This window comes from Diabrotica undecimpunctata, chromosome 5 (genome assembly GCF_040954645.1).
Source record: "Diabrotica undecimpunctata isolate CICGRU chromosome 5, icDiaUnde3, whole genome shotgun sequence".
NCBI classification, from domain to species: domain Eukaryota; kingdom Metazoa; phylum Arthropoda; class Insecta; order Coleoptera; family Chrysomelidae; genus Diabrotica; species Diabrotica undecimpunctata.
Window position 1 is genome coordinate 107312090 of NC_092807.1, and position 15062 is coordinate 107327151.

General features: G+C 31.8%; 2 protein-coding genes across 4 annotated transcripts in view; one reads left to right on the forward strand and one right to left on the reverse strand.

Annotated features, from left to right (window-relative positions):
- The window catches only part of LOC140441659 (calcium release-activated calcium channel protein 1-like), a 74619-nt gene that overhangs the window by 34832 nt on the left and 24725 nt on the right, over positions 1–15062 (forward strand). Inside the window, exon 1 of one of the 3 annotated variants that reach the window (XM_072532523.1) lies at positions 2217–2398. The exons of 1 other annotated variant lie outside the window; for it this stretch is intronic. The gene's annotated coding sequence lies outside the window, so the exon portion shown is untranslated. Of the gene's footprint in view, positions 1–2216; positions 2399–2532; positions 2699–15062 lie in introns of those variants that run through there. One more of the 3 variants, XM_072532525.1, reaches the window with a different exon arrangement.
- On the reverse strand, positions 6914–8711 carry LOC140442415 (zinc finger MYM-type protein 1-like). Its single transcript, XM_072533489.1, has 3 exons — positions 8693–8711; positions 8223–8472; positions 6914–7760 (listed from the first exon to the last, which is right to left on the reverse strand). The coding sequence occupies exons 1-3, from the start codon at positions 8709–8711 to the stop codon at positions 6914–6916; spliced, it is 1116 nt and encodes a 371-aa protein (XP_072389590.1).

Sequence of the window (15062 nt, forward strand, 5' to 3'; positions counted from 1 at the left end):
ACCATGAAGGCCTTGTTAAGAAAGGACCAAACGAAGTTCGCTCCTTCCTATTGGATTACTTAAATATTTATACTTTGCCTAGCGTTGAAAATTTGTATCTGCACAGTGACAACTGTGGAGGACAAAACAACAATTATTCAATGATACGTTTTCTCTTGGCATTGACAGATATGGGTCGATTCAAAAAAAATTCTATAAATTGCCTTTAAGAGGTCCATTCCTCCCGAATGATAGAGACTTTGGTCTGGTTAAGCGTGTATTACATCGAACAGATCGCTATTACACTGTCAAAGAAGTCATGGAACTAATACTAAGTCTTGGAAAGAAACATAAGTTTTTAGTAAAGCTATATAGTTGATACTACAGACATTCTTGATTTTCAAAAATGGTGGCCCATTCTCTACAAAAAAGTTACCAACTCTATTGAATGGATTGCTAACAAAGCACAAAGGGAAAAACCTTTTAAAAGTTTAGAATACAACGAATTTGTATTTGACTCAAAAACAAAAGGTACTTTACTGTTACTAATTATGGTTACTGTTTATCAGTGGCGCTAGGGGCAAGCCGCAAGTGTCCCATTTTGAAAGAAGACACTTCAGTACTTACCAGAAGAGCACAAAGAATTTTATAATACGTTACAAGACTCATGATACTATGACTAACAAGATAGGATCTTCCCGTAGCACAAAATCGGTCGTGTTCGCGCATGCCGTCATTGGAGAGTAGAATTTGAATTTTTGTTAAAGTTAAATGGGATTTGTATGCATTCTGTGATGAAATTATTCCATTACCAAAATAATATTAAATGACTTTTTTGTGTTATTTGTCTACAGAAGGTAATAATAATATAATATTAAAAAAACTATAAGAAGAAACTAGACGAAAACAAGTTAAGAGGTTTAATAATTACAATAATCGTACACAAAAGGATATCTCCAAACTATTTATTAAATATTATTTATTGATACATACAAAAAACTGACTAAAAACTGTATAAAAAAGAAAAAATTTGTGGTTAAACTGTGATAGTATCATGACAAGACTGCCCAACTCGCCAATAGGGAATAATTTCTTACATCATCACACTTAATTTAAGTTTATAAAAGTACATAAATGTTTTTTTCTTCTTATTTTTTCACGTTTAATAGCTTATTTTTATGTTTTAGATAAAAAATATATATCAACAACTATGTTTATTTACTAAATCATAGTATTTAATTGAAAAATTATTCTTCAAAGAATTGATTCAAAATTTTGTAATTTTACCCTTGTCATGTTTCATTTAAATACCAGTATGTTATATAGGTATTTAAAATAAGTTATAACTTCTAATCTACTGGAAAGGGTTTTTTTGTTTCTCCTATAATATTTAAGTTTTATGACTTACTATGTTTCATAAATAACTGATAGAATGATGATAGGTGATAGAAGTTTACCAATTTTTTTACTTATAAAAAAGCACTTTACGTACCTAACGTACTTTATGGAATTAAAATCAGATTATTTGGGCGGCCTCAGGAATGTTTTAAAATTATAAACAATTTTTTGCAACTTTCTTCATTCTTTTATTAATCCTATGTAACTCGAGTGGAGACGCCTAATAAACGCATTAACAAATCCCAAAGATGCTTTAGTGTGCGTTCATAACGAGGCGCCGACCCTCGATACCCGCGAGCGTTCACTGTCAGTGCTATGATCTAGGCGAGGATACCATGCCATGGTCTCCGTAATGAACGCACCCTTAGTTTTGGTACAAATCAATTAATTTATACTCCAGTAGTCAGAGAAACATAAGAACAAACTGAATTGCAAAAATTTTAATAAGAATGCTGCGGTCTTTACCTTTAAAAGGCTTTTTGATTTTTATCGATAGGATCAGAAGATGTCGAATTTTTACCGTGGAATTGATACAAATTTTATTTAAAATTGATTAGCAGACATTAAAAAAATATGATTAACACGAAACAACCAAACATGTGAGCTACCCAGAAGAGAACAGAAGACTAGGTTCTAACTCTCGTTAGCTACCCCGAAGTTTAGGTTGGGCTACATTTGGAAAATTGAGAGACCTATTGAAAACAAATGTCCCACATGTTTTCATGTATGGATATCGTGTATAAAAAGAAAATATTAAAAATCTGAAAATTACTGAAACTCAAATATTAACGGCAACGCGGTATATCGTTGCTGGAGAAACCCAGTAACTAACCGCGTTGGTTGGTCTCCAGATGATAATGACGTTTCATTTGTACTGTGTAAATGTAAAAGTGTTTGCAAACGTTGTTTGATAAAGTAAACAAATTCCGGAATCTTCAAAGCAAGTGGTTATGTGAAATATTTTATTATAGCTTTTACAGTGTTATTGTCTTGTGTGCCAAGTGAACTCAACACAACAATGGTATGTTTTTGCTTTTATCTTAAATGTAGCTTTAACCTCACTGATAGTAACTTTTATCGGTACTTTGACACTATTAAGGAGTACCTACCTACTAAACAGAAATCGACCTCCATTCGCAAATTATTACGTCTGGTTTGTACTGTTAATAAATGTTTTCAAAAAGTAAATAAACTATTAAATAAGCTGGAATCTTCAAAGCAGGTGTTAGTTGGAAATTATTTTTCAAACAGATTTTTTCATTTATAAAAAATTTTGTTTCACATTTTTTGTTGTGTACTGAGTGAACTCAACCAGATCATGGTAGGTGTTTGCCTTTCTTCTAGCACTTTTTGCTATATTATTGTACATTTTATATTATTACTAAAAATTTTTAAATTTAGTCTAACCAAAACATATAATCCTCAAATTCACATGTCACTTCATGATTATATTGTAGAAGTAAGTTCTTTCTGATTCAGCATTGGGTCTTATTGATCCTTGTTCATTATGGCCTAATCATCATCCTGTGATAACTCCTGAATATATTCTTAGACTAGATGCTCATTTCAATAAAAAAATCTGTAGCAAGGACAAGGAACTTAAGTTATGCTAATTGTATTGTAAATTAGCTCATGTACTTTTTGGTGTGCTATCTGCACAATTTTATATTGCAGTATTATCTTGATACTCCAGATCTAGTGCTTATACAATAGAATTCAAAAGTATAGTTCCTTTTATATAGACTGAAGCCATATTACTAGCAAAAATGAGCTTGCTAGTGAGAATATTCCAGACACAGACAATTTTATTTACAAAATATAAGATAGATAGTTATTGAAAAATGATGCAAGTAATTTCCAACCATATTGTTGGACGTTGACCCTTAATAATTCATAAACTAGCATTTTATGAACAATTACTCATAGCTATATACATCAACAATGACACACAGTGATTGAGTTCTTGACCACTTTTTATAGTTATGGTAATATTAAATTTATTTAAGAAGATAAAAGGTGTATTTTTTTAAGAGTATAAATTGTTTGAGTTAATAGGCAAGGAATTTCAGCCTTAGGCATAATCCATCATCATTTTTTTTTCAAGTTCTCATTAAACAGAATAGATCTGCTTTATTATGTAGGATGTGGAGTCAATTCAATTGTGCTTTATCTACCAATGTGTAGATCAAAGGTTTTTACAGAAAGTCTCTGATAATAATATAGTGGTGCTGCATCATCATTTTTTGCCTCATTAACTTTTTATTAACCATATGAAGACGATGATATATATATATATATATATATATATATATATATATATATATATATATATATATATATATATATATCCAGATGTTATAATAATTAATCTATATACTTCTTTAATAACGGAGTTAATATTTTAGATTTACAAAAGTGAGTTCATGAATAAACCCATCTAATATAATTACTTATCTAAAACTAATTTAAAAATAACATCTTAAAAGTTATGAACAAATATATAAAAAATAAACTAAATATTAGTGAATATAAATAAATAACATAAACCCTACAAATTTTACACAGCCTCAACAAGTTGTCTCTTTAGTGGTTTGTTAGAACTCTCCGTAACTTAGGAAGACTAGTACCGAAGAAATCTACATTGTTGCATTTAGAGTTTGTCAGTTTACACTTTCTGGATATAGAACTATTTAAACTGTAGTTTATCCTATTCTGGAATGACGACCAAGGCAAGAGGTATATCGAAGCAGAGGATGACCACCAACTAGATGGACGAATGATATCAAGTGCATCACCACAAACTGGATGCAAGAAGCACAAGATAGGAATAGGTGGAAAATTTTACGGGAGGCCTACGTTTAGCAGGGGACAAATATATGCTAATTGATGATTATCCTATGAAATCGTTGCAAATAGTTCATGCTGACTTTTTAATCTGGGACTGTTGATAATTTTATATGATGTTGTATGAATATAGTAAACTCCTCCTATAGAGTCCTCCTAACTTTTATGTGTGTAAATTAAATCTTCTATATAAAGCATAGCGAATATCATGTATTGGTATACCTAGGTTAATATTCATTGTTCTGAAAAATTACCTTTGTACTCTTTCCAGAGAACCACATTATGCTGTATATAAATATAATATAACATTTTTAAGCCATAATAGGGATATGCCAAAACTCCTGTAATAATATAATTCATAAAATCAAACATCTTTGTTGCTTTACTCCTAATGTTATTTATATGATAATCAAGTCATAATTCATTATCAATGTATACTTCCAGATCCTTCATAATATCTACTCTTTCTAGACAAAAGTTATTTAAGTCTAATTGTAATTTAAGGCAATCATCATTATTTTTTTAAACATAAACATTTTTTTTTTATGAACTTTTATCTGGATCATCCTCGTTTAATTCCTGTACAACTGTGCATTTTACTTACTTTCCTTACTTTTACGTACTTTGTGTACCGTTGTTTTGCAAACATCGAGATCACTACTAATCTTATGAACAGAAGTGTGCACATCTTCTTCAATAGCAAGTAGAACATCTAATGTTGTAACATAATTTACAGAGGGACGACCTGATTTGCGTGCATTTCAACCGTACCAGTTTCTCGAAATTTCTTTTCAATCTTACTGTTGACTGCGTGATGGGTATTTATGGATATTTATCATTAAATAGATTACACACTTCCATCTGAGTTCGCGATTTGTCTCCATACCCAATCATCATGAGTATTTCAACTCTTTGCTGTACACTCAAATTCATTTCTACTTAAAATTAATTCTAAGCAATAATACAGAACATTCACGAATTAATACAATTATTGTACTACTTAATTGTTATTGAACGTTACTAAAAATAATTACAGTTTACCAAAAACTAGAAGTGGGCTACATTTTTTTGCAATTGATAATAAATAATATAATTTATTTTCTTAGCACATATCTTTCAAATTATATCCATTATTCCCAAGTATTATACTTTTTTGAAATTAGCTCATTTTTATCGATCTAAAAATGTCCTAAAATACAAGGTATTACATTTAAAAAAAGAGCCGATGACGTCATCACTGTAATGTGTATCACCTTGTATAATGAAATTTTATTGTAAAATGTAGAACATTAATTTTAAAAATCAACGTGTTTTAGATTTTTTTAAAAAGGCTTTTCATTTAGGAAATATCGAATTTATTCCATACTTTACGGACACACTGTATATACTTACATGCAGATAGAACTTGCTGAAATTAATCGTAATAAATAAACAATAAAAATTTTAATTCTAGTATGTTCTTTTAAAAATCGTTAACATTAAGACATACTGCAATCTATGTTCTATATTTCTTGTTTCTCTCTTCGTTTGTTTTGTGATAAAATACTTTTTCTAAGATGTTTTCTTTGTTTTGTTACAGTTTTTCCTTACACCAAGTGTTCCTTTTATATTTTACCGTCTCTTTTTGACGGAATGCTTCGTTTATGACTTAATGTTAACATCTTTTGAGGAAAACATATTTTCCCTCTGTGATTTCTTGCGTTCAAAGTTTTCCAACTGCATGAAATATAATTCTACAAAAAAAAATTAGAAATTAAACTGACGAATAGCACTCCGCTCACTCGAATTCGCACAGGAACAATAATACGAAACTCGACAAAGTATTTAACCCTTTAAGTCATTATTTACACCTCAGCTTCAGTGTACGCCTACTTACAGTGTGGCTAACTGATCAACCTGCTTTTTATTTCTGTTCGGTAATGCTGTACACTGCAGTACTGCCAGTACTACTACTGTACAGTACTATCAGTGCCGGATTTAGTTCATGGACCGCCGGGGGCTAAGTCATACTATACCGCCACTCTCCAGTAGGTATAGATGTGTCTTAGGTTAACAATTCATTAAAACTATTTTAATATTATTAGGTAGTTTATTACAAATATGCAAAAAATCACAAAGACACAAACTCACAACTTATAAAGCAAATTAACATAATTATTTACAAACAAATTTTCCTGGACTTTCTAGTTGCAAACAGGTCGATGATTTTATTAAAATCTAATTTTGTAAGCAGATCATTATTAATATTTAATTTAACAGCGAACGAATTTAATGTTTCTTCCGTCATCGTATTTCTCAAATAATTTTTGACCCATTTTAAAGTGGAAAATAATTTTTCACCAGTTGCGTTATTAATCATCAGCGATAAGAAGATTCTTAGTGCTATTTCTACGTTTGGGAAGGTTGCAATTATATTATTTTTATGCAAAAACTCCATCACAAAAGTAGCACTGTGAGTTGTTGGATTTTTATATTCAACTTGGCCTAGTAGTGACATTATAAAATGTTGTAATTGAATACACGCACTTGCTAGAGATGTATCCAAGTCATTCGAATAAATATTCACTAATACCGACGCTTTGTCTGAAATCACGTTATCCTCAGAAAGAGGTAGAGAAAATAAAAATGAGAAAGTGATGACAAGATCTTCATAATCAATTATTTTATACAGCACTTGGGTTTTAATCTTATTTTACGGTGTAAGGATCTCTTCTGTATCTGCTTCGTCAAACGGTAATTTTCTTTTGCGACTTCTAATTTCTTTGATGTATTCCGTTTGTTGTAATAAGAGCTGCCCCTTTTCTTCAAATAAATTGCATTTATTACGAAGAGACTCGTAAAAATGTTGTAATGAGCTATACAAAGACGAACATGTATGTAAGTCCATATTTGCGCTTTGTAAAGATTTAATCGCTAGGTCAGTTCTTTCCAGTACTTCGAACCAAAAGGCAACATAAATACCAAATTCTAACGTAGCCATCTTTTCGTGTAAATTGTTTGCTTGACAGCGAACTGGCATCTTCTCGTCTTCGTTAGAGGATAACTCTAAAACAGCTTGCTTTATATCTTGATAGCATAAATTAAGAGCTTTTAATGCATTAAATCGTCCTGACCATCGAGTTACATTAACTCTTTTTGGAACAAATGTATGGTCACAATTTTTCAATAGATCAATGAGTCGTTTCCATCTGTAAGTTGAAGCTGAGAAAAAAACATAAATTTCTTCAGCAACTAAAAAAAAAGTAATACTTTCCATAGTGCATTCTGCTGCATGTTGCACAATCAAATTTAGGGAATGGGCTGCACATGGTACGTATTTTGCCATACTATTCCTAGATTTTATTAGGACTTGAAGACCGCTATAAACGCCAGACATGTTATTCGCATTATCATACGATTGTCCTCTGCAGTCATCGATATTTATATTCAGGTTGGACAAAATTTTTACAATGCTGGCTTCCATATATTTGGCTTTGTGGCCAGTGTTGTCTAAAAACTGAATGAACCTCTCGACAGGTGTTCCGGTGTCCGAGCAATACCTAATAATGAATCCCAGTGTTGATCTGTATGTGTTATATCAGGCGTAGAGTCAACACTGATGTGTGATGTGATGATCGTTTTCTTTAAAAGGTAGTCCCCTACTAGCTAAGAATTGTATGACACTAACGACTGTTTGTAATATGTTTCGCCAATATGTGGTCTCATGTTTAATCTGTTGCCGCAGAGGATCATCGATCTCTCTCATACTCAATGAATTTATTGAAATAAAATTTTTAAGATGTTCTAAATGAACGACTGACCTTTCATGACTGTCACATATTTCTTTAGCCTTTTTCCAGTCGTCAAATCCAGTAAAAAAGGAAAAAGTGCAATTTTCGCTTGAAAAGAGTCGACAATATAAGCAAAATAAAGAGCCTGTGCTTTTGGAATAAACTAACCAGTCACGCCGAATTTGTTCACCATTCTTTAAAATTTTATAGAATAGTGATGTAGTGCAGTACCTGTTTTGTTTTCCTATTTTTCTTTTTGAAGATTCAAAGTCTAAAGAATTAAGATCCTGTGTTTTGAATTCTTTCAGCACTTTATCTACACAATTTCTTGGCCAGAATTTTGGATCTTGTAAATCAACTCGATTAACACCACTTTCGACTAGAATTTGACGTTCAGGATAACTCTTTTCAGAAAGTAACTCGATATCACAAAGTGGGTCTGAATTTGCTGTGGATGAATCATCTCGACATGATGAAGATCCTGCTGCAAATTTTATTTTATTAAAAGAGTAACTAAACCAGTCAAATGAACCTACCTTCTAAAACATCTGAAAATGTTGCAATTGGATCGTCTTGAAAAGAAGTGCTCGTTGGTATACTACCTTTCCTGGATTTGGTAAAAAAAGCTGAATCTTGGGTTTTTTTTTAATACTGCATTTAATTTTTGTTGTTTTTTAACTTTTGTCGTTTCCAAAATGCACCTCCTTCTTTTCCGCTCATTTTTTATAAACGTCACGAAAATACTTCACTAATAAATAAGTAAAATTTGAGACTAGACTTGAAACCTGCGCTAACACGACTGACGACATGGCGTGTTGGAGCCGTACACGCTGCCGCCAGGTGCAGTGCGCTGGCCGATTTCCCGGAGACATGAAACGTGTTTTTGTACGACCTGCTACCGCAGGCACGGATCTTATCGGTGACGAGACGAAGTTTTATTACCATGCTATTTCAGAAAATCAACCCGATAAATTTGAAATATCCACATATAGAATTAAAACATGATGGGAGCGACGTACCGCCTCTCAAAATTTACCGCCGGGGGCTAATAGTCCCTTAGTCCCCCTTAATCCGGGGCACTGAGTACTTAATGTATATTTAACTCGCTAGATGCCATCTGGAGTACAAATCTCAAAATCAGGAGCTATTTACAAAAAATAAATATTTCACAAATGATTGGCTATAGTCCTATGCAGAAAAAACAAAGCAACAAACAAACTTATCTGAACTAAAATACATTTTTTGGAGTGCTTATAACATTGGGGAATTTGGATTATCTAAGAGTGCGCATGTACTGGGAGCCATAATTTGGTTGTTCTCTAATGAGCTGAAAACACGTTAGTTAATCTTTAAACTTAAAAATAAAGTGCACTTCACTGCAGAAGCTGACTAAAATTCTGTCGATCTGCTATAGAAAATACAGCCTTTGTATAACACCATAAGAGAAAGGTACAATTTGTTGCATCCCGAAGAAGTGTACAGCGTCGATGAGCAAATTATTCCTTTCAAAGGATCTCTAAACATCAAGCAATAAATCAAGAACAAACCAACAAAGTGGAGCGTAAAATTGTTTTTATTTGTTTCTATTGTGTGGAATATCTGGAACTATTTATGACTTTATAATTTATTAGGTGTTGAAGAGATGTCAAGCTCTAGGTAAGAAGAATATTGTTACGCTCGCAGATCGAAATGAAAAAGTGGTAACAGATAAAGATAATATAATTAAGGTAGTTGAAGAATTTTACACAGAATTATATAGAGAAAGGGGTAAGAAAGACGGCAGCAAGTTGAGAAAAGTCCAGAATGTGGGTTCAGAGGATATCCCAGAAATAACAATCGAAGGAGTCTCAAAGTCATTAAATCGAATGAAAAACAATAAAGCAGCTGGTGATGACCAAATCGTTATTGAGGCAGTTAAAGCAGAAGGAAAGACAGTATTGAAAGCATTGACACAATTATATAACTTATGCCTTTCAAAAGAGGTTACACCCTCTCATTGGAATAAAGCTGTTATAGTAGTCATGCACAAAAAGGGAGATATAACAGTGCTTAAGAACTATAGACCTATTAGCTTGTTATCTCACGCTTATAAGTTGTTTATGAAGATAATAACTAATATTTGACATCAAAACTAGACTTCTATCAACCTTGCGAGCAAGCAGGATTTAGAGCTGGATACGGAACAAATGATCATTTGCAAACCATTAGGTTGTTGATTGAAAAAACCATTGAATATAATAGACCCCTGATACTTGTCTTTGTCGACTTTGAAAAAGCATTTGATACGGTCAATCAAAGTGAAATGCTCCAAGCTCTAACACAATGTAGAATAGATCACCAATACATATCATTCATCAGATACATCTATCAGCATGCTACAGCCTGTGTAAGACGTAATGAAGATACTGGGACCTTTCGTATTGAAAGAGGCGTTCGGCAAGGAGACAACATGTCTCCTAAATTATTTACAACTTTGCTAGAATACGCTTGTAAAACAATAGATTGGAACGAAAAGGGCATCAATGTAGATGGAAAAATTTTAAATAACCTTAAATTTGAAGATGATATCGTTCTTATTGCAGACAGCTTTGATCAGGCTATCAGATAATGCTACAAGAACTCCGTACTGTCACAAAAAGAGTTGGTCTTAAAATCAATTTTTCAAAAACACAATTTATGGCAAATTTAATCCACAACAAAAACATCTCAGTAGAAGACAAAGATATTGAGCCAGTTGACTCCTATAAATACTTGGGCCATGATATCAGAATAAGTCGAGACAACCAAACAATCGAGCTGAAAAGAAGAATAAACCTCGCTTGGGCTGCATTTGGAAAGATGAAGGATATTTTTAGGTCTAAGATTTCAATGTGTCTGATAAGAAAAGTATTTAATCAGTGTATTTTGCCAGTGATGACCTACGGCGCAGAAACCCTAACACCACAAGAACAACAGTGAATAAACTACAAGTTGCGGAAAGGGCAATGGAGAGAATAATGTTAGGGATTTCTCTACGTGATAGAATACCCAATGCTACTATACGCAAAAGATCGGGAGTAGCAGATGTTATTGATAGGATAACAACACTAAAGTGAAACTGGGCAGTTTATGTAGCAAGATCAGTTGATCACCGGTGGACAAAAAGAATTTTGGAATGGAGACCCCGAATACAAGCTAACAGAAATAGAGGTCGACCCCCAACGAGATGGACAGATGACATAAAAAGATTGACTATAAATTGGATTCAGATGGCGCAAAATCGGACTAAGTGGAAAAGCATGCGAGAGGCCTATGTTCAGCAGTGGACGTTAGAGGCTAGTTGATGATGATGATGATGAATTTATTAGGGAGCTTTCACGGAATTGAAAACTGAATACATGTTGTTTGGTCAAGGACCTGCTGTTGTTATGCAGTTATCAGAAAATATGCCATTACATTTTAAACTTTTCTTTGACAATTACTTCAGTTCTTACTGGCTATTTCAGTGGCTATCCAAAGAAAAACTTATGCAGCTGGAACAATTCGAATCCTTGCCATGCAGGGTATCTGTTAAAAACTTCAACACCACACCAACTTATTAACAAAGATTATCATTTGAAGGGTTTTTACCCAAATATTTAGTGGCTTGACTCATATACACCTGGTAAATGCACTAATGATGGAGTTGTTAGTCCGAAAACGTTCTATGATGCTCCCGAAAGGGTGTTTGTAATTATATACCTTTTATAAAGGATTTCTAAATAAAAACTTTTGTAATTTATGGTATATAGCCAAATACAGGAATTTCATTCTTATTGTGGATTTTTAAAATTATTTTTTTGAAACATATTTACTTTATTTGTCATACATTTCATTTCTTTTTGAGATTATAATCATTGTTTTTGTACTGGTGTGTATAATAGTGACATAGCATCACTTCCGGTACGTATTGCAAAAATTCATATCGTAATTGGATGGTGATATGCAAAAACTAAACAAAGATCCTGTTATAAAATATTATAACCGACTAAAATTGTTCATCCAGGTTCCTAATTGCGGTAAAATGCGATATAAATCCAGAAATAATATTAAACATTGAAATAAATTCATTATTTGATTTTTTGCCCTTTTTTAAGTATATTTTTAATTTTTCATACATTTATATATTCTTGTATAAAAGGGCGCCAAATTATGTTTTCCCGGGACATTAAAAACCCTACAACCGGCCCTGACTACTATTATACAAAATTATTAAAAGTAAACAAAAATTTAATTCCAGCGACAGATTTTGACACCGTTAGTAGACAAAAACTTGAAAATGATTGGCATTTACATTACAGAGAATGTAAGACTGGCTTAAACTTTTATCATTGTAACACTAGGATACCCTCAACAAGATGGTTCTACACAGAATCTAATCGACATTTTATAAAAACCATTAATCGGCTGAGAGCAAATCATATGCTCTTACGCCATCTTACAAAACAAAAAAATAAATACAAATAAAAAACAAAAAAAAGCAAAAAACAAAAAAAAAACAAAACAAAAAAAAAGAAAACAAAACAAAAAAAAACAAGAAGATAATAAAAGAATAAAAAAACAAAATAAAAATATATCAAAACAAAATGTATGTATCCATAAAAATATTAGGTATCAATAATAATTCAAATTCAGTCGATTTTAACAATAAACACAAACAAGTCTAATTGGCTCCGCCGAAAAAAAAACTTCGAAATATTTAATTTTGGTATACAGGATTGATCGAAATTTGGAATGAGTATTTTCTGAGGTTTTTAAATGGAATGCCTTGTATTTTAGAATGGTAATAAAATGTTATATTTTATTTTATTATTTCCCTATTAAGCATTCCGTATCCCTAATAGGGATGTTCACAAATTTTTAAATATAGTTAAATTCAATAGATTATAAAATATATAAAAATATAGTAAACATGAAATTGTTTAAAAATATATATTTTTTAAGATAAATCAATTCTTAATTTTAATTTTGATGGAGGCTAGAAAAACGGCTCCTCGCAGCGAGGCTACGGTGTGTGACGTCAGCAGTCGTATCGACAACTTGTTGTGTATACGTATTTACGAAGTGTAACCAGTTCTTTAAGTATTTATACAGTGATAATGAAGCCAAACAAGTGGTGTTTGCTACAAAGAGAGAGAAAAACTAGAAAAGGCAGTTATTATGCAAGTTAGAAAAAAAAATAAATGCAAATATCTGTACCTCGGAAGGAATCAACACTATGTTCATTTTTAAAACTTTACAGGAGAGCAGTTTTAAACTTTTTTTCACCAAAAAGTATTATTGCTGCAGCTCTTTATTAAGATATTGAAACAATATTTTACTAGAACATTCTGTTTATTGTTATTTACATAATACATTTGTTATAATTAAAAACAAATTTGTTCCTGTGTTTTTTAACCCTTTTAACGGACATGGTGTTGTATTCATCTAATAAAGTTATTGTACTGTAAGAATTAGTATGGGGTATTCAATAACAACTACAATCCTATTTGACTTTTACTGACAAAATTTATTTAACCATACAATTTACCTTTACAAATACAAATATGTATGTAAAAATGGCATTTTAGGTACAAACCACTCAGTCATCCTCAAGTAAGTCTCCTTCTGGATAGTCACTATTAGTATTACTAGTAGGTATGCTTTAAGTTTTAATAAAAATTATTGCAAAATGTAGGAACATTTGACAGTAATGCCAATAGATCGTTATACTTTTGTTGTGATATAAGTATTGGACTTTGTAATACCAGTTGCAAATCTTTTGGCAATGTAAGGTGTCGCCTTCGAAACCTAACAAGGTTAATTTCCTGGTTTTCGTCATAAAAAATACTTTTTAAAAACATAGTTCCAATGCTGTTTTGTTTAACTTGCAGTTAAACACAGTTTGACAGAAGAACTTGTTGTTTGTTAATGTCTCTTTTCTATTAATCAAAGGCGGATTTTAAGATGTTTTGACATCATACAAAGACCTTAAATTTTTAAATTCTTCTAGTTCCAATGTATGTACGGTATATTTCATTGAGGTTTATCTGACTAACGGCTGCCAGTCCCAGGGCGTGTAAATAGAAATGTTAAGTTTTTTCTCTTTCGCTCTATCAGCGCATGGACAGTGTCCGCCTCCATGTGGGTATTACTCTTTAGTAGAAACTTCTCGATGATAATTTTTACTTTTCTAAACAAGTATTAATGCTAACATTTTTATTCTGGTCGTAACATTTGTAAGACCGTAGTATGATTTCTTCGATGTTACTGTCAGGAATGACGGTATCTTCCCATTTTAGTAATGCAGATCTTTTTTCATTTCCACTACGAATAGTTTATCAGAACTTTTCTCTATATCAGACTGATCTTATGGATTCTGAAATTAAACAAGGCGTATAATATTGGTTGTAAAATATTTAATAATATTGCTAGTCTAAGGTTGGTATCAAATCACTACATTATCCTTTTGAGGTTATGTTTTTTAATAATTTAAAAATAATGAGCAAAAAGGTAACTTACCTGTAAATGCAGTAAAAGAATTCGCAGCACTTTTTAGTAGGTACTTCAAGAATCTTTCTCCTACGAGAATTATGGTTCATTGTTCTTATTATTAGTAACAAACCACTGTAAACACACCATAAATAGCAAAAGTATTATTATTAGATCACTAACAGTCTACCTCTCATCATAGAGATATGCGCGGCAGTAATTCACATGCGTAGATGGACAAAACATTCACATGGTGTTTTATCCCTCTAAGTAAAAATGGACTTGGTGTTCTTTTAAAGGTCACTTTCTTTATCAGCAAATGGTTTAGGACCTAGGGCTCTATTCCTTTAAATAAAGTTATAAAAGTTAATTATTAGTCTGTAAAATTGTCAAAATTGAAAAAATGGACATAGTGTTGTAGAGTATCCCTCAGAGGTACAGATATAAAAACCTGTGGTTTGACAATTTTATGTGAATATGGTCTTAAATTGTTTGGAACTGTAATAAAAATCTTCTCAGAATTGTTTTTAGATGTATTTAGACACCCAGGAACAAAACACCACTTAATTGGCTTCATTATCA

What these genes read in the sequence shown, in the direction of transcription:
- LOC140442415 (XM_072533489.1), bottom strand. An exon ending in AAAATAGGAAAACAAAACAG is followed by an intron (nt 7,761 to 8,222) that starts GTACTGCACTAC and finishes ATTCATTATTAG; the next exon opens with GTATTGCTCGGACACCGGAA.